Source organism: Astatotilapia calliptera, chromosome 4 (genome assembly GCF_964374335.1).
Source record: "Astatotilapia calliptera chromosome 4, fAstCal68.1, whole genome shotgun sequence".
Classification (NCBI taxonomy): Eukaryota; Metazoa; Chordata; class Actinopteri; order Cichliformes; family Cichlidae; genus Astatotilapia; species Astatotilapia calliptera.
In genome coordinates this window covers 36,623,736-36,642,815 of record NC_137425.1, presented here as the reverse complement: position 1 = coordinate 36,642,815, position 19,080 = coordinate 36,623,736, and the positions used below count along the sequence as shown (strand labels likewise).

General features: G+C 44.5%; 1 protein-coding gene across 4 annotated transcripts; it reads left to right on the top strand.

Moving 5' to 3' along the window:
- The first annotated feature begins 209 nt into the window (after window positions 1–209).
- On the top strand, window positions 210–10,475 carry slc16a6b (solute carrier family 16 member 6b). 4 transcript variants are annotated; one of them, XM_026166242.2, is made up of 6 exons: window positions 210–247; window positions 3,717–3,964; window positions 5,389–5,532; window positions 6,284–6,412; window positions 6,501–7,418; window positions 7,498–10,475. In XM_026166242.2, exons 2-6 carry the CDS (start codon window positions 3,733–3,735, stop codon window positions 7,755–7,757), a joined length of 1,683 nt encoding a protein of 560 aa, XP_026022027.1. In that variant the 5' UTR covers window positions 210–247; window positions 3,717–3,732; the 3' UTR covers window positions 7,758–10,475. The 4 variants fall into 4 exon arrangements, with proteins under 4 accessions (XP_026022027.1, XP_026022025.1, XP_026022028.1 ...); XM_026166240.2 differs by lacking the exon at window positions 210–247 and adding an exon at window positions 1,336–1,585; XM_026166243.2 differs by lacking the exon at window positions 210–247 and adding an exon at window positions 1,385–1,585 and having other exon boundaries at window positions 6,126–6,412.
- Window positions 10,476–19,080: the final 8,605 nt, after the last annotated feature.

Here is a 19,080-nt window from a genome sequence, read left to right as displayed (position 1 = left end):
AAATATTATCTGCTTCTTTCCAAATGTCCTCTTTGTGGTAACAGAGTTTTGGGTGACAACACGTTTCCTTCAAATCCTTCTGTGGGAATCTATTTTTCTTGGAGCAGGGTTGGCTTTGTCTGGGGTGTCCTATCAGATTTTAGGGCTGGACCTTGTCTTTCCACACCTCTGTATCACACATAAAAGTATTTCAGGTCAGGGCACCTCTTTCAAATAAGTCAAAGGATTTGTCACAGCTAAAAGAAAGGTGAGTTGTTCATTATTTATAACAAAAAACCGGCAAAAATAATGCTGATACTCATCAACCATCCTGAAATGTGAGTGGTTAAATCATAACTAAAAATATCTAGTGTATCTTGGAACTGCTTGGCAGTTTTTTCACAGCAGTTTTACTTTTTCATTATTCAAGTTTTACTTGAGTAGTGGAAAAAACCGAATGATTAAAAATATCAGGATGTTCTCTTTGTCTTTTATGCTTCCACCAGTACCAACCACAGTTTGTGGGTCGGTCAGAGGCGTGCAACATTTATGCATTACTAACTAAATGAGGACTATTTATCAAATATCTGCTGAACTAGAAAGCTGCGTCCCTTCTACTGATTAAGAGTCGAACAGGTTTGTAGTTATTGTAGTAATCTATAAATGTTCTAAGCTCGTGGTGCTGAGTTAATGGTGAAGAAACAAACACGTGTGGGAAGAAGCCTTTCGGTCCTCTGATGCTCGTATTTCTTCTATTTGCCTCAGTTTGTTGACCATATACATTATAACACGACTGTGTTATTCGGAAAACCAACACACACACACACACACACACACACACACACACACACACACACACACACACACACACACACACACACACACGGACCTCCAGCCCGACTGGTACAAACCTCCTCCCAACTGGAATAAACCTGTTTGTGGCAGCCGCGCGCTTCGTGGGCTTGTAGCGCGCGCCATGATTCGCAGGGATGTGCGATAAAAAGCGTGTGTGTCACACGAGGGAAGCTTTATGTGAGAGTACGCGCCATTTAAAAGCCCTTCATGTGCAGCGCTGTTGATGACTTGCTAGATGTGGAGTGTTAAACCGATAAACACTGACCGTGGGCTCGTGTTTCGTGGTGATTTATTTATGGCTGTGAATCTCAAACGTACCCTCCAACGCACCTCATCCACTAGGAACAATTAGCTCAGTCTGCAGCGTTGTTTTTCACGCTACCGGGCGCGGCGCCGGTCTGCAGGCACTACGCGACGTTCTGTGTCGTCAGTTATGTTGCACGAGGAACCTTGCGCGTTCACGAAGTCCAGACCTGCGCGCCCGCGTTTGAATACCGGCTTGAGCCGGTAAAGAGCTGCCAAAGCAGGCAGGAAATCATCCGCTGAAGACAAAAAGTGCAGCTCCCTGAGCCTGGACGCCTTTGTGTCTAAGCCGGACCACTTTCATTCTTCATATATTGTTTGCAATACGTAGATATTACAGTCTGAGACAGGTTCCGCCCAGTGTTCGTCCAGACAGCCCCACTATAATGATCATGAGATAGGAGAACTTTGCTCCATCACACGGCTGTCCTCCCTCACTGCTCTGGAGGTAAGTCCGACCTACGTTGGTCCGTCCGGCGGTAGGATGCTGTCGAGCCTCGGGTGCTGAGAGGTGCGGTACAGCGGTAGCGCCTAATGTTAACATTTTCTAAGGTTTATTATCTGAACTATACTTTACTGACGTATTTATTATTCTATCAAAGGCGCACAGAAATCACTTCAAGACTCGAATGAAGCGACATTATTAGAAACCTTTCACAGTTAATAGCAGCAGGAGTCAAGAAATAACTTCTGCGCTGTGTTTTAGTGGGTAAGAAAGCCCACGGACGCGATATATTGACATCATCCTTCCTCTGCACTGCGGATATGTCGAACACAGGCAGCCCTAACGGATACCGCGTCAGTATTTAGGCCGTATCTTTTTCATACTGTGTAGCATTTTACTTTTAAAGTTGGCAGAGGCAGCTTTCATTATTCTACTGTCCATATTTAGTGTGTGTCTAATAATCTGTACACTAATACTTGTTTAAGGTCGGAACCATCCTGTCATTCTCGGTGTTCTGATTATTTTATTAATGATTCAAAGATGGTGAGAAATTCTGATCACATGCTCCCACAGTACTACCATATCATCACAATACTTTATTAATCCCTAAGGAAATGATGTGGGTTACAGTTGCTCCAACACAGTAACAGGTTAAACTATTTAAACAAACAATATGTTACATTGTTGTCAGTTTCCAGCAGATCTGTGATGTGTATGCACCTCAGTGTTGTACTTAAGCATAGTAGTGTTGAACCAGAATGATTTTCTAAGCTGCCATTTCTGTTTTTAGGACATCAAGTGAGACTTTTTTCTTTTTAAATCTGACATTACAGAAAAAATAATAATGCCTGAAAATCAATGTTGCTACCGATCATTGAAGAAAACTTTTTAGTTTTGTTCTCCATAAAAACCAGTGGTGTTACGTAGATATACTGGAAAGGGTTCAAATATAAAGAATCATAATTCATTTTAGCTATGTATATTTCAGGCTGTGGGAAAGAATATTAATAAATAATATCTTTACATCAGTTTTGGGAAAGGTGGATTTTCAGGCTCATCTAAGGGTTAATTTCATGACTGACACATTCGTTTGTTTGTTACATTGTTAATGGTATTACAGGTGTAGTTGTTCTCAAACCTGGAAAGCTTCGTGTTTTTAAGGAAAAGTTGACTTTACTTTAAATCAAAGTTTGTTGCTTGAAGATTTTCAGGTTAAAGAATAAATGCAGATAGTTTCTGCATCGAGTAGTGTAGACTTGAGTTGCAGTTTTCATGCTAGGACTTAATATATTCACACTGTTAAATAGACCAAACATTGTTAAATTGGCAGTTAATTAGAGATAACTATATTTTTAATACCCGTGAACCAAAACATCTGTAGTTGTATAAGAAAATGGTGTATTAAATTTGTGACATTAAAAATCAGTTTTATTAGTTAAAAATGTTTATTTTAACTTTTTAACTTGTGATTCCAGTGTGAGTTTGTTAGATGTGCATCAGAGTTGCACAAAGCAGATGAGGGAGTTAACTTTCAGGGTAAAAGACCTTGTGCAGACAAAATGCTGCCTGAAAACACTCCTGGTTTGATTTTTAAGTGTGCAAAGAATGGAATAAGAGTGTGTCAACATGAAAGACATGCATCGCACAGGCTGTTCTAAACTCAACCCACTCGAGTCTTACCCTGGCTTTTACAGTAAAGAGCCAATTTAAAAATAAGTGACCACCTTAGTTTGTCTTCTAAACAATGCAAAAGCAGAGATTCAGCATTTTTACAAAATTGTAGTTTAATATTTAAATTTCTTTATTCCAGTGAAATCAAGCGGGTAATTAAATTTGTTATCTCTTATTCTCTTTGTGTAGTACATCTGACAAAGGAAGTGGTTTCACTGAGGTATATGGAGTGGGCTTATGTTAAATGGACTAGTTGCTTTACGGTCAAAGTATTGGTTCTTCTTTATTAACCAGTGCTATTTCTGTTAAATGTGCCCAACTTGGTGCTCAGCAGCAGCAAAGGGCTGTTTTTATTTAAAACATCTCTGCTTCTGCTGAAGTCCTGCTGCTGCCAAATGGCCCAAAATCAGCAAATTCACCTTTGACCTCCAATTATAACTGTTTTTTCCATCTCTTCCTGCAGGTGACTTGGTTTAGCAATGAAGATACCCAATGTCCAAAGTTGTCTGGGTCCAAACATTTACCCAGAGGTCCCCGATGGTGGTTGGGGCTGGGTTGTGGCTCTGGCTTTTTTCCTAGTGGAGGTCTGCACCTATGGGGTCATCAAGAGCCTGGGTGTCTTCCTCCAGGATCTGATGGAAGAGTTTGGGGAGAGCAACAGCCGTGTGTCGTGGGTCATTTCCATCTGTGTCTTCGTTTTCGCCTTCTCTGGTCAGTCTCTTCTCCTGCACTCTTTAAGTTTTTAAGAGACTTTGTGCATGCAGACAAATTGAATGTAAGACAAAGCCAGGAGGTAGTGTCAGGGCCCATTTCCTAACCTTCCTGTTTCTTAAACCTTTACAAAGCGTGTCCCAGCAAACACAGGGCAAGAGGCAGGGCACACCCTGGCCAGCCAGTTGCAGAACTAACGAATGCTTTAATACTATTATACAAATAATATCTAGATAGATCGGAAAAATGGCCCTTGTGTTGTTCAGATTATAGATGATGGAGATATGGACTCAGGGCTGGACTGGCCATCGGGCATACATTTGCCCGATGGGCCGCTCTTGATTTGTCGTTTTTATGGGCCGATGGGGTTTTATTTCTTTTTCTCATTTTTTACGGTATAAATGAAAGGTGGTGGATTGGCCAGTTGGTCATGATCAACTCTGGGCTGGACCAATTACAGCCGAGGAGGTCGAACTAAAGTTGAGGTGAAAAGGAACGCGATTTGTCCCGTACTACTTCAGCTAGAAAGTTGCTAATTCAATCATGAAACTGATCAATGATCAGCTGATCGTCTCTCTCGTTTGTTTATCGCTCACTTTGCGCCAGAAACAGGAAACCAGCGGATGTCGCGCTAAACAACAGCAGCACGTTTAAGCTTGATCAGCTGTTGTTAGAATTTATTTAATATTAATTTCTAGTATCAGCTGATGTTTGCTGGAGCCACAGCTGTAAAGCTGCTGGTCATGATGTCAGTTTGGATATGTGGTGAGAGGGAAACATGAAGATGAAACCAGGAGATGTCCTTACTGAATCATCAGGGCTGTGATGGAGAAACAGGTTTACCTTTTAGGTGACATGAATGAGTTGAAGTTATGAACTGTTTCTGAGAGACAAATAACACCAGGATCCTTTTCTAAGTAGCTGACAGCTGGTAACTGTGCAGGGGCGGGTCTAGCAAAGTGTTGCCAGAGCTCATGTATTGGTCCAACATGTCTTTCTCAGTAACAGACTTTCAGTAGATATAATTTCTGAGAAAGGCCCAGAGCTCTTTGGAAAGCTTTCTATGGGGCACTACGAGCAAAGATTAATATAAACTCTTTCCATTTCCATTTCACCACAATCCAGGTATATGTAATTATAAATTAGGTTGTTTTATATTTTTGCTAACTACTGTTTAGAATACCAGAATAAGGAGGATGGTGTAGGTTTAAGTTTATTATAAAGGCTTTATGGCTTTTCCTATAATACCATGGTGGGCCGGTCATTAGTCAAAATGCCCGGGCTGATTTTTTGTCCCAGTCCAGCCCTGTATGGACTCCATATCAGGAAGGATCAATTCTTGGCCCCCTCCTGGTATTAGACTTTGCCTATGATGCGTATCACAATACATAACAATACATTGCTGTTGTGATTTTCATCCTCAGCTCCGCTGTCGACAATGCTGAGCAACCGCTTTGGCTATCGACCTGTGGTCATGACGGGAGGCTTCCTTATTAGCCTGGGAACTATCACCTCTGCCTTTACCAGCTCCGTCACTGAGATGTACATTACCACTGGGATTGTAGCAGGTACTAAAAAGACACAAGCTTTTCCACACCTCTGTGTCTGTTTTTGTCACCACAGTGTGCCGTTTACTGAGCTTTACTTTTGCAGATGTGTTTGTCTTATTTAACACCCTGTGAATTCTTTGACTTGATCTAAAGGGACTCCTAGCAGTGTGAGCAACAAAATCTGCTACAATGTATTTCTTCCACAACTGTGCAATGAGTGAGAGGTGAACGGCCTCTCCCAAACACCATCCAGTCAGGTCTACTCTGATGTCTTAGCTGTCCAGGACTGACAGAACAGAGCAGAACAGGAAAGTAAAATAGTTCCCAAAACACAAATTGTACTTTGGGATCAGGTGTAATAAAACTGAAGCAGCTGAAGACAGAGCAGTAAATTGACTTAACCAAAGTGACAGATTGAATGACGAACCAGTTGGTGGAGTGAAATGTCATCAAGGCACATTAACTTGCTTTTTTCTTGGACAGAAAGCACTGCTAGCTCTCCCACCCTAATGACCATGTCGGCCTGTGAAGTGGACTCCAGCTAACTTGGCAACTCCTTCTCTCTCCCCCGTCTCTCTTTTTTTTGTCTTTACATGCCTTTTGTCTTTCAGCAGCAGCTGTAGCAAACCCGAGTCATCACAAGCAGCCTACCATCTTTGACAAAGGAGTGGCCTGACACCCTGAATCTTTGACCCACCCCCCTAGCAGTGTTCTACCATGCGGACCAGTGGCTGTCATGTCCCCTTTTTCTCTTCTCCTTTCTTTACAGGCCTTGGCTACTGCCTCAGCTTCCTCCCCACTATCACCATCCTAGCCCAGTACTTTTCTGGACGGCGAGCGCTCGTCACCTCGATGGCTTCTTCAGGAGAATCTGTTGCTATGTTTGTATTTGCCCCAGGTAAGTGATAAAAGAGCCTTTACATCAGAAATGGCTTGTGACCTATATTCTGATTGTTCTTCTCCTCGTACCTCCCATTTTTCCACAGCTTTCACTACACTGAAGGAGCATATTGGCTGGCGCTTCTGTCTAGTGATTCTAGGTATAATTCAAGCATCTGTGATTGGCTGTGGGGTTCTCCTTCGTCCAATCGTCATCGAGGAAGAACCTTTAAAGAAACATGATGACGAGACGCTCTCCGTGAAAGAGATGCAGGCTGTTTACGAGCTGGAAAATGAACAAACCAGAACCTCCATCAGTTCGGACATCTCCCAAGGTTCACAGGACTCTGGTGTCACCTCCCTGTCTGCCTCAAATGTAGACCTGAGAAATGCAGAAGGAGAAACCAAAGCTCTGATGGAGTGGAAGGACAAAGTGCCGGACAAAGACGGTGAGGACATATCACTGTCCATTCCTTCTGCTCAAGTCAGTGAGGACAAGGGGGAACTGGCAGAGCTAGATAGGGGCCCTGTAAGTTCCACAGGTTCCAAACTTCTGGACTTCTCAGTCCTTAAAGACCCTGGCTTCATCTGTTACTCCCTTTTCGGTCTATTCGCCACTCTTGGCTTCTTTGCGCCACAGCTCTACATCATTGAACTGAGCAAAAGCAGGGGTGTGGAATCCACCATGGCCTCCTATATGCTGTCTGTGATGGCTGTGGCTGACATCTTCGGCCGCTTGCTCATCGGAGTGGTGCTAAACAAAGTCCGATTCAGAAAGACCTTGGTGTTGTTGGGGTGTGTGGTTCTGATGAGCTTGGTTCTGGTGGCCTTCACTATCGTGTGGGAGTTCTGGGGTTTGGCAATCTGCTCCGGCTTCTTTGGCTTCATCATGGGCACTGTGGGCTCCACGCACATTCCCATGCTGGCTGAAGAAGATGTCGTGGGCATCGAGAAGATGCCGTCATCTGTGGGAGTGTATGTTTTCATTCAGAGCTTTGCTGCACTTGCTGGACCACCGCTGGGAGGTATGAGCGCCTACTTCTTCGGTTTGATTTAACACATCTCTGGGTATAAAGTCTTAACAGCTGTCTAATTTTTCCCCAGGTATGCTGGTGGACATCACTGACAACTATGGTGCTGCTTTCTACTCCTGTGCAGCAGGCACAGGTCTTAGTGCCATCTGTCTGGCTCTGGTTGGCCCTGCCAAGTCTAGAACGTGCCAAAGAGGGAGCAGAGTCCAAGAGAATGCAGAAGAGGTGAAAATATCTCAGAATAGTGACCAAGCCGACTTTTTGGAGGTGGACTTGGCCCCAGAAGACAGTCCAGTTGGACAGGGTGAGGATCAGGACAGCTGCGTTATTTGAGCCCAACCACAGCGTGGCATCACAATGGACAGAAGTGTCAACCAAACAAGTGCAGATGTACTGCAGGAGGCGTCATTGCCACAAACACCAGTGACGGCTGGAAAATCTCAGGTGTCGCATTTCCACTTTTCAGCAAACTTGAAATTCACTTCTTCCAGTGAAGAAAACAATCTTACATGAGACCAATGAAACATCCGTGAGCACATGTCCACACTTTTCTGTCTGTTTAGGGTAAAACCTTTCTTTTGCAATGTGTGACTTGTATAGAGAACTGCTATCATGATGTAACTCCGGGTTTAGCCTCTGTTCTGTGAGCTTTAGCAATGCAACCATCCAGCAACGTTTCATGAAAAGAGAGCGCATCGACTCTTAACACTTCAAGAAACCTTCATGTTGATCACTTTGTGAATATAGTAAAAACTACAGGTTCCATTTGGTAAAACCAGCCTGGGTACATCTTTGTAGCTGTGTCCCAAAACCTATGTCGCATCCTTCGGAGGCCGCATTTGAAGGCTGAATATGTCCAAATGCAGCCGGAAATGGGTCCTTCATTTCCCCGGATTTGAAGGGCGTGTCCTTCATGCCCCAACCTATCCCAGAATTCATAGCCCAGCCAATTCCAGTTTTCAACAATGGCAGCCGCTACTAAGTTTTAATATTACTCTTATTATTCTTTTTGGGTCACAAAATAAACTTTGAGCATATTTTCAGGCGAGAAAGCAGCCTTTTAAACTTCAAATATCAGTTCGGTTTATCAAGACACCACATATTTGCAAAAGCGCTCCGACGTTTTCAGAGATGTCTGTTACCCACCAGCTCGATAGCTGACCGGGAGGTCAAGGGTCACTAGAGCCGGTGAGAACACCGGACTCCCGGCACATTGTTTTCAAAAACGACTACTCAGGTTAAACATGATATATATGTCGCTTAGATAACTTAAAATGTTATTGTTTGGCTTTGTGTTTTATTTGTTCCTGAGTAAATCGGTTTGGCTGAGATTAAATTTGTAGTTGTCACACAGCTGAATAAATGTCAAACGTCAAAGTGTGAGACAGTCGAGAGTTTACTCCAGTGTCCTGTCATATTTTAGATAGCAAGGAGCAGATGGCCGAGTTTATTAAACTCCACTGAGACCGCGGCGACGTAAAACTAAAGGCTAGACCGTCCAATTTCACAGCCTCGCACTTACGGCCTTCTCGGTCTTTGGAGGACCCGGCCCACGTAGACTGCAAAGGACGGGTCCTTTGAAGGATGCAGCCTAGGAATTGGGACACAGCTCATATCATTGGTTTTGTCTGTGTTTCGAAACCTCACTAGATTAGCTTACATTTAATAATTACTACTTAAAATTTTTTCCAAGCCACATGACCAGTGGTTGTTCCAAAGCTTAGAAGTGTTTGAAACCAGACCAAACGTTCTCCTTCTTACTTGAGCTCTGTATTAAGGGCCAGTACATCCGCCGCAGTGGTCGCTTCACTCGCCGCCACAGCCTTGTCTCACAGTCAGTTGTATTTCAAAACCAGAAGCCAAGACTTCATCGAGTGTTTTATTGCAAAGTTTTTTTCCACACTTGTCTTTTTTTCTACCTGATCCAACATCTCAGCTTCTGTACTGGAATATGAAATGGCGGTTCAAAGCGACCCGATCCCAGCTGCAGCAGGCGCAGTGCACAAAGTTACAAAAAGCAAGAGGTGCACGGCTGGCCAAAGTGCCGCAAAGATTCTGTCACGTGACACGTGATGTCATAATTGGTGCGTGACACAGCGAGGATAACGGGGGCATTCGTTTCTGCTAACGTTGGCTCGATGTGCCTGTCTCGGGAAAGGAGCTGCGTTGTTAACTTTCCCATGTTCACACAAACTGTTCTCATGATCATTCCTGCTGAGCACAGGTTTTTGGACCCATTCTTGATGCCCACATGATAGGGTCACTTCAGAAAGTTGGAACTTGCTCCTCGTGGCTTTAAACATCACTGATGTGTCTGTATGAAGGACGATTTCCAGAAATGCAGTTCTGCAGTCTCAACACAACGCCCGGCTCCTCTCTGATGGTTTTATGCACATTCATTTAACTTATTTTTAATCGACTGCTTTCTCACATGATGTTATCCATAGCAACACTGCAAATACAGCAGCAGTGTTCCCTGATAGGTTGGCTGAACTGAAGCACCAGCTGGTCTGTGCATCTGGAGCCTTGAATGATGGAAAAGCTGCAGATTGTGGGATTAAGTTATGATGAGAATCAGCACCACTTCACATCCCTAATTGTGTAAACGTGTTGTCCTTATATTATCATGTTATGATCCTATTGATGTACTGTAGAATTACACATGAGGCCAGTGGTGATACAGCAGAAGTGAAGGTTTACAGTGTTTTTTGTTTGTTTGTTTTTGGCCAGTGTCACGGTTGATGAAATGCAAAGTGCACAGTGTATGTATGCAAAGCTGTGACTGACAGATTTGATTGGAGACAGACGTTCGTTGAAGCGCCTCTCCCTTCGTTGTGCAGGCTCACATTGTCTCTACACCCATCGCAGCCTGACTTGAATACTTTAATCACTGTATCCTTTTTATTTAAAGTGTTTTGGATGTTGATTGAATCTATTTTTTACCTTTCTTCTGTTTAGGTCATTTTTTTAATCTGAGTACAAAGCAGGGTCCTGCCTATTCAGTGCTGTATCGCTCTCATGATATATTTTCCAAATAAAGCCTGAAACATCTGTGTGTAGGGTTTGCATTTTTTAAATAATTATATTCAATTCAATTCAATTCAATTCAATTTTATTTATATAGCGCCAAATCACAACAAAAGTCGCCTCAAGGCGCTTCATAGATACAGAGAAAAACCCAACAATCATATGACCCCCTATGAGCAAGCACTTTGGCGACAGTGGGAAGGAAAAACTCCCTTTTAACAGGAAGAAACCTCCGGCAGAACCAGGCTCAGGGAGGGGCGGCCATCTGCTGCGACCGGTTGGGGTGAGAGAAGGAAGGCAGGATAAAGACATGCTGTGGAAGAGAGACAGAGGTTAATAGCAGATATGATTCAGTGCAGAGAGGTCTATTAACACATAGTGAGTGAGAAAGGTGACTGGAAAGGAAAAACTCAATGCATCATGGGAATCCCCAGCAGCCTACATCTATTGCAGCATAACTAAGGGAGGATTCAGGGTCACCTGGTCCAGCCCTAACCATATGCTTTAGAAAAAAGGAAAGTTTTAAGCCTAATCTTAAAAGTAGAGATAGTGTCTGTCTCCCGAATCCAAACTGGAAGCTGGTTCCACAGAAGAGGGGCCTGAAAACTGAAGGCTCTGCCTCCCATTCTACTTTTAAATACTCTAGGAACAACAAGTAGGCCTGCAGAGCGAGAGCGGAGCGCTCTAATAGGGTGATATGGTACTACAAGGTCATTAAGATAAGATGGGGCCTGATTATTTAAGACCTTGTATGTGAGGAGCAGGATTTTGAATTCAATTCTGGATTTAACAGGAAGCCAATGAAGGGAAGCCAAAACAGGAGAAATATGCTCTCTCTTTCTAGTCCCTGTCAGGACTCTTGCTGCAGCATTTTGGATTAGCTGAAGGCTTTTCAGTGAGTTTTTTGGACATCCTGATAATAATGAATTACAGTCGTCCAGCCTGGAAGTAATAAATGCATGAACTAGTTTTTCAGCGTCACTCTGAGACAGGATATTTCTAATTTTAGAGATGTTGCGCAAATGGAAGAACGCAGTCTTACATATTTGTTTAATATGTGCGTTGAAGGACATGTCCTGGTCAAAAATGACTCCAAGGTTCCTCACAGTGTTACTGGAGGCCAAGGTAATGCCATCCAGAGTAAGAATCTGCTTAGATACCATATTTCTAAGATTTTCAGGGCCGAGTACAATAACCTCAGTTTTATCTGAATTAAGAAGCAGAAAGTTAGCGGCCATCCAGGTCTTTATGTCTTTAAGACATTCCTGCAGTTTAACTAATTGGTGTGTGTTATCTGGCTTCATGGACAGATAGAGCTGGGTGTCATCTGCATAGCAGTGAAAATGTATGCTATGTCTTCTAATGATACTGCCTAAGGGAAGCATGTATAATGTAAACAGAATTGGTCCTAGCACTGAACCCTGTGGAACTCCATAATTAACCTCAGTGTGTGAAGAGGACTCTCCATTTACATGCACGAATTGGAGTCTATTAGATAGATATGATACAAACCACTGCAGCGCAGTACTTGTAATACCTACAGCATGTTCTAATCGCTCTAATAGGATATTATGATCAACAGTATCGAACGCTGCACTGAGGTCTAGCAGGACAAGCACAGAGATGAGTCCACTGTCAGAGGCCATAAGAAGATCATTTGTAACCTTCACTAAAGCTGTTTCTGTGCTGTGCTGAGCTCTGAAACCTGACTGAAACTCTTCAATAAGCCTCTGCAGATGATCTGTTAGCTGTTTGACAACTACTCTTTCAAGGATGTTTGATATGAAAGGAAGGTTGGAGATTGGCCTATAATTAGCTAAGACTGCTGGGTCTAGAGATGGCTTTTTGAGTAAAGGTTTAACTACAGCCAGCTTGAAGGCCTGTGGTACATAGCCGATTATTAGAGATAGGTTGATCATATTTAAGATCGAAGAATTAATTAATGGCAGGACTTCTTTGAGCAGTTTTGTAGGAATGGGGTCTAAAAGACACGTTGATGGTTTGGAGGAAGTAATTATTGAAGTTAACTCAGAAAGATCAATTGGAGAAAAAGAGTCTAACTTAATATCAATGGTACTAAGAGTAGCTGTAGATAATATTACATCTGTGGGATGATTATTGGTAATTTTTTCTCTAATGATAAAAATTTTATTTGTGAAGAAGTTCATGAAGTCATTACTAGTTAACGTTAAAGGGATGGTTGGCTCAAAAGAGCTCTGACTTTTTGTCAGCCTGGCTACAGAGCTGAAGAGAAACCTGGGGTTGTTCTTATATGTTAATCATCTTTTCACTGATCAAAAAGAACAATTAACAGAAACTGATAGTTGTGATCATAACACACACAAAAAACAGCAAAATCAATTACACGTCATATCCAGGTTAATATTTTCTTCCTCATTTCTCCAGCAGCATCTTCATCAGCTGCCTCGTTTTTGGCCACGTCCTCATCAGAGAAGTTCATACTCCTGATAAAGTCCATAAATATCTCCATGTACATTTAAGAGTGTGTTTGCTCACCCTTCTAAACAGAAGTAATGTTTCTAATGGTGAGTTGGAGATATGTTCAGATTTGCGTCTTAGCTCTGCTCACCTGTGGACCCTGGTGTGTATTTAAGCCTGTTTTATTCCATCACTTGTTGCGATCCCTCAGTGTTGTGTGTTTGATCAGTTCCTTACGCTCTAGTTCCTCCTTAGTTTACACACAAGCTCAGCAATAAGCCGTGAGTTTAATTCTGTTCTACATTTAGATTTCCTGAGGCGTCAGATTTCAGCTATGGCTACAGTTGTGTCTCCCAAACACACTGAAGCTAAACTGCACACCAAAACCACTTACCAACAAACAACTTGCGTCATGGTTGGAAATGTGCTTCTACTGTTGCGCTGCACCATCCATCAGAAGGAGGAATGCTGGCTATAGGATCATCTACCCATGAAGATAAGTGTTGTTGTTCTTGCATGATTTGTGTTACTAACCCAGGAAACACAACCTGAAAACCCTTTGGCCATGTCATGATGGACTTCACTGAAATCAACGCTTCTGAGTTTCCCTGATGGTCAGAGATGCCGTCGTCTCCCACCATATGTGTGATGTAAAACCCGGTGATTGGGGCTAAACTGCTCAGGAGGAAGCACTGGCAGCGACCCTCCTAAGGGCTACTCATCATGAATACCACGGTCAGAATTGGTGAGAGGGCCAACTGGATCCATGGCAGCTCCTGCAGGAGAATCCCATCAGCACCAACTGTTCCCTACAGAACAGCACCTGATACCTTTGAGTGTGCACTTATGCTGCTCAGGTGCTGGTGTACCACAGGTCCCTGAGAATACACGTGCATGAGCCACATCCACACCAGAGATGACATGAGTGACAGGCTTGTCTGACATAGAATAGAATAGAATTCAACTTTATTGTCATTGCACATGCACAGGTACAGGGCAACGAAATGCAGTTTGCATCCATCCAGAAGTGCTTTAGTGATATAGATATATTACAATATATATTAGCAATAATATAGATATTAGGGGTGCAACGATACACAAAATTCACGGTTCGGTTCGGTTCGATACTTTGGTGTCACGGTTCGATATTTTTTCGATACAAAAAAAATGTTCATGCCTTTTTAATTTGTCATTTATTAAAATTATAAATATATATTTTAACTCAAAAATACAGTTTTTAAATTTAACCCTAACCCTTGTGCGTGTTTTTTATTTTGACAGCGAATGCGCACCTGCGGACCACTTATGTGCAGCCCTGGTTATTTAGCTCATCATTTAGCTTGCTGCGGGAGATTTCACTTGTCATGTTTGCATAGTAAGCTAACGATTAATAAGACGATGTCAGAGGAATTGGTGCGCAAATTATCATCACTCACAGATCAGTGCTGTCGCTCTCTATACACAGTTTGCACGATTGCAAAGTGAAAGCAAAAAAACAAGCACAAATTCAAACGCGACTTCAATATGTCACATATTGACAGTGGCTCACCGATGCCAATGACATAATTACCCAGCTACATTTCTGAAAGAATGCAAAAGCATTGACATATATTTTTCCTTCCTACAATAGCCCGACGGGCAGGGAAGAGATAGATTTTGGTAGCCCGACTGAAAAAATCGCTAGCCCCAGGACTTCAGGCTAGCGATATTGCAAGCCCTGTATCTGATTGAGGAATCATGCATCTTTGGAAAAGAGAGTTTATTACAGAGAAATGTCTCTTTCCAAAATAAAAGCTATACTATCCGCTTCTTCTGGGCTATATTCTCAGCAGCATAAGGAGAATCATGTACTAACAGCTGTCTAAATGACTCGGCTAAAGTTTGTAGCATGCTTGTTGTTTTTGTCTTTGCACTAGGATGATGTCGGTGTAAATGTGCAGTCATATTCGTTGTGTTCCCACTAGTGCTTTCAGGTTAATCTCGTTGAAATGACCTTAACGCCACAACACGGCAAATCTCCGTTAACGAGCTACCGCCGATCGCCCCGTGCATGGGGCTAGACGGCCAACACGTTAACGAGCTAACTGCGCTAACACACTAGCTCCCACCCATGTAATTGAGCATTGCATGGCACATCCAACATACTGTTTTACTTTAGTCCATGACTCGCTTACCTTCAGGGTCATACGTCACATGAAAACCAAAATAATTCCAAACGCCAGATCTGAATGAGGGTGGGGGAGGTGCGCTGCGCTCTTCCTTCTGACTATGCTGTCTGTGTTGAGCGCTCAGTGGATCTGCGCTCGACAGTGCAGCCTAGGCGGAGTAGTCGAACGGAGATTCACTGAGCGCTCAACACAGACAGCATCGTCAGAAGGAAAGTTGATAAAATAAATTACAAATGTTGTATTGTTCGATACATATGCGTACCGAACCGAAAGCACTGTATCGAACGGTTCAATATCGATACGAATATCGTTGCACCCCTAATAGATATGTGAGTATATTACAGAAATGGGTCTATTATGGTATGTTATAATGTACATGGTATGAAGTATGTTGTGAATATTCTATAACTATAAGTATGTACAGGCTGTAGTGAGTACAAGCTATGTACAGGATATGAACAGGATATAAATATGAAAAACTATACAGAATATGAAATAAATAACTTTACAGAATCTGAGATATACAGCTATACAGAAATGGGAACTATGCAAGTTGTAAACAGTTGTAGGATTAAAAATTATCGTATGTACAGAATGATTATTTACACAGAGCTATACAGCAGTGCAGTTAAGATAAGTGAGGGTGTGGATAATTCTACAGAGGCTGTATAAAGTGCTGGTGGTTGTGAGTGGTGGTTCAGTCCATGTTATTATTGTGTGTTTGAGGGTACAGTTGTCCATTGTGGGTGTGTGTATGTTCAGTCCATGAGTTTAATGTGGGTCAGATGTCAGGAGGCAGAGTTCAGGAGTCTGACAGCTGTGGGGAAGAAGCTGTTCCGGTACCTGGTGGTCTTAGTCCGGAGGCTCCTGTAGCGCCTCCCAGAGGGCAGGAGGGTGAAGAGTCCATGTGATGGGTGACTGGGGTCTTTGATGATTTTCCCAGCTCTTTTCAGACACCGCTTCCTGTAGATGTCTTTTATGGCAGGAAGTGGTGCTCCGGCGATGCGCTGGGCAGTTTTCACGACCCTCTGCAACGCCTTCCGGTCCGAGGCAGAGCAGTTCCCGTACCAGACTGTTATACAGTTGGTCAGGATGCTCTCGATGGTGCAGCGATAGAAGTTCACCAGGATGTCTTAGGACAGGTGGTTCTTCCTCAGAGTCCTCAAGAAGAAGAGGCGCTGGTGAGCCTTCTTGACCAGCTTGGAGCAGTTGGTCGTCCAGGTGAGATCCTCGGAGATGTGGACTCCCAGGAACTTGAAGCTGCTCACACGCTCCACAGCCGTCCCCTTAATGTGGATGGGTGGATGTGGGTCAGCATTCCTCCTGTAGTCCACGATGAGCTCCTTGGTCTTCTCGGTGTTAAGCAGCAGGTTGTTTGTGTCGCACCACTCAGCCAGACGATCCACCTCCTCCCTGTAGGCGGCCTCATCGTTGTCACTGATGAGGCCATCAGTCCTCTGATGTGTTTTGTTATTGTTGTCATTCTTATGTGTGCTTGGTTCGACCTGTCTCCTGTGTCCATCCCTACATTGCTTTAAAAAACAAACAAAAACAAAACAAAACATGGCAAACTGTTTGGTTGTGCACACGTGTGTGACTGAATTCCTTCTTGCAAAAATAAAACTCTCAAAAGATAACTATCAGTTGACTTCTTTTATTTAATGCTCTAAATTTCCTCAACGATTCCTGTTACATGAATGAAGCTCAGCTTTACTTTTACAGCCTGCAGGTGTTTTTGGCTAAGATGAGTTTGTTCACGGCTTCAGGTTTGTTTGTTTTTTTAGCAGGTAACAGTTTTACCTTCTGGGCTGCGGGGTAGCTGTAGCTCAGGAGGTCGAGGCATGATACTGACCCCATGTTGCATCGATTGGAATGTGAATACGTGTGAATGTTGACTAGTCATGATTATGTCAACTATCAAAATCGTCGACGACTGATTTAACAGTTGACGCATCGTTTGAAGCTTTGCAAGATCCCAAAAGACGCAGAAATAAGTAGTAGGATTTAAGAGTGTAATAACGGACAAACAGAAGATGGCAGCACTGCATGTACAAGGATGCCAGCTGGCGTTAAACCCCGAAGAAGAAGCAGCTGTGTCCGGTATCGTAGCTGTGTCCAAATTCAGGAACTGCATCCTCCTGTGCCCGCATTAGTAGGCCGATTACGTTACAGCGACACGACGAAGACTGTCCAAATTTGAAGACTCCGACAAATGCGCCCTTCATGTCCCCAGATTTGAAAGAGGGGTCCGGTGTATACTTCGTGGCCCAACCTATCCCAGAATTCATAGCGCGGCTCAGGCAATTCCAGTTTCCAACAATGGCGGCAGCTAGTTAGTTTTAATATTACTCTTATTATAGGGGTCGGGTGCATTGTGTGCCGGGTGGCGGCCAGGAGCGGAGGCCCTGGCGGACTGACCCCCAGCTGCCAAGACTGGCAATAGGGACATGGAATGTCACCTCTCTGGTGGGGAAGGAGCCTGAGTTAGTGCGTGAGGTTGAGAGGTACCGGCTAGATATAGTCGGGCTCACCTCTACACATGGCTTGGGCTCTGGAACCAGTCTCCTGGAGAGGGGCTGGACTCTGTCTCAGTCTGGAGTTGCCCTTGGTGAGAGGCGGCGGGCTGGGGTGGGTATCCTAATATCCCCTCGGCTTGCTGCCGGTACGTTGGGGTTTTTCCCGGTGGACGAGAGGGTTTGTTCCCTGCGCCTTAGGGTCGGGGAACGGGTCCTGACTGTCATCTGCGCTTATGCGCCGAGTGGCAGTTCAGAGTACCCAGCCTTCTTAGAGTCCCTGGGGGGGGGGGGGGGGGGGGGGTGCTGGAGGGTGCTCCACCTGGAGACTCTGTTGTCCTGCTGGGAGACTTCAATGCTCACGTGGGTAACGACAGCGAGACCTGGAGGGGCGTGATTGGGAGGAACGGCCTCCCTGATCTGAACCCGAGCGGTGCTCTGTTATTGGACTTCTGTGCTAATCACAGTTTGGCCATAACGAACACCATGTTCGAACATAACAGTGTCCATAAGTGCACGTGGCACCAGGATGCTCTAGGCCGTAGGTCGATGATCGATTTTGTAATCGTATCAGCAGACCTGCGACCATATGTTCTGGACACTCGGGTAAAGAGAGGGGCTGAGCTGTCAACTGATCACCACCTGGTGGTGAGTTGGATCAGGTGGCGGGGGAGGACGCTGGACAGACCTGGTGCACCTAAACGCGTAGTGAGGGTGTGCTGGGAACGTCTAGCAGAGGCCCCAGTCCGCGAGATCTTCAACGCACACCTCCGGCAGAGCTTCAACAGCATTCCGAGGGAGACTGGGGACATTGAGTCCGAATGGACCATGTTCAGCGTCTCCATTGCCGAAGCTGCTGCATTGAGCTGCGGCCGCAAGGTGGTTGGTGCCTGCCGTGGTGGTAATCCCCGAACCAAATGGTGGACACCAGAGGTGAAGGGAGCCACTAGGCTGAAGAAGGAGTCCTATCGGGCTTGGTTAGCCTGTGGGACTCCGGAGGCAGCCGACAGGTATCGACAGGCCAAGCGGAATGCGGCTCGGGCAGTGGCTGAAGCAAAAACTCGGGTGTGGGAGGAGTTCGGAGAGGCCATGGAAAAAGACTTTCGGACTGCCTCGAAGAGATTCTGGCAAACCGTCAGACGTCTCAGGAGGGGAAAGCGGTGCTCTACCTGCACTGTGTATAGTGCTGGCGGAGTGCTGCAGATGTCGACTGAGAAAATTGTCAGGCGGTGGAAGGAATACTTCGAGGACCTCCTTAATCCCACTGACACGTCTTCCGAGGAGGAAGCAGAGTCTGGGGATGAGGGGAATGACCCGCCAATTTCCGGGGGCGAGGTCACTGAGGCAGTTAAACAACTCCTTGGTGGCAGAGCCCCTGGTGTTGATGAGGTCCGCCCCGAGTTCCTGAAGGCTCTGGACGTTGTAGGGCTGTCCTGGTTGACACGCCTCTGCAATGTTGCGTGGAGATCAGGGGCAGTACCTGTGGACTGGCAGACCGGGGTGGTGGTC

Coding starts and splice junctions, on each gene's coding strand:
- slc16a6b (XM_026166242.2), top strand. CDS start 3,733: ATGAAGATACCCAATGTCCAAAGTTGTCTGGGTCCAAACATTTACCCA. Junction 3,965..5,388: donor CTTCGTTTTCGCCTTCTCTG/GTCAGTCTCTTC, acceptor TTTCATCCTCAG/CTCCGCTGTCGACAATGCTG. Junction 6,413..6,500: donor TATGTTTGTATTTGCCCCAG/GTAAGTGATAAA, acceptor ATTTTTCCACAG/CTTTCACTACACTGAAGGAG.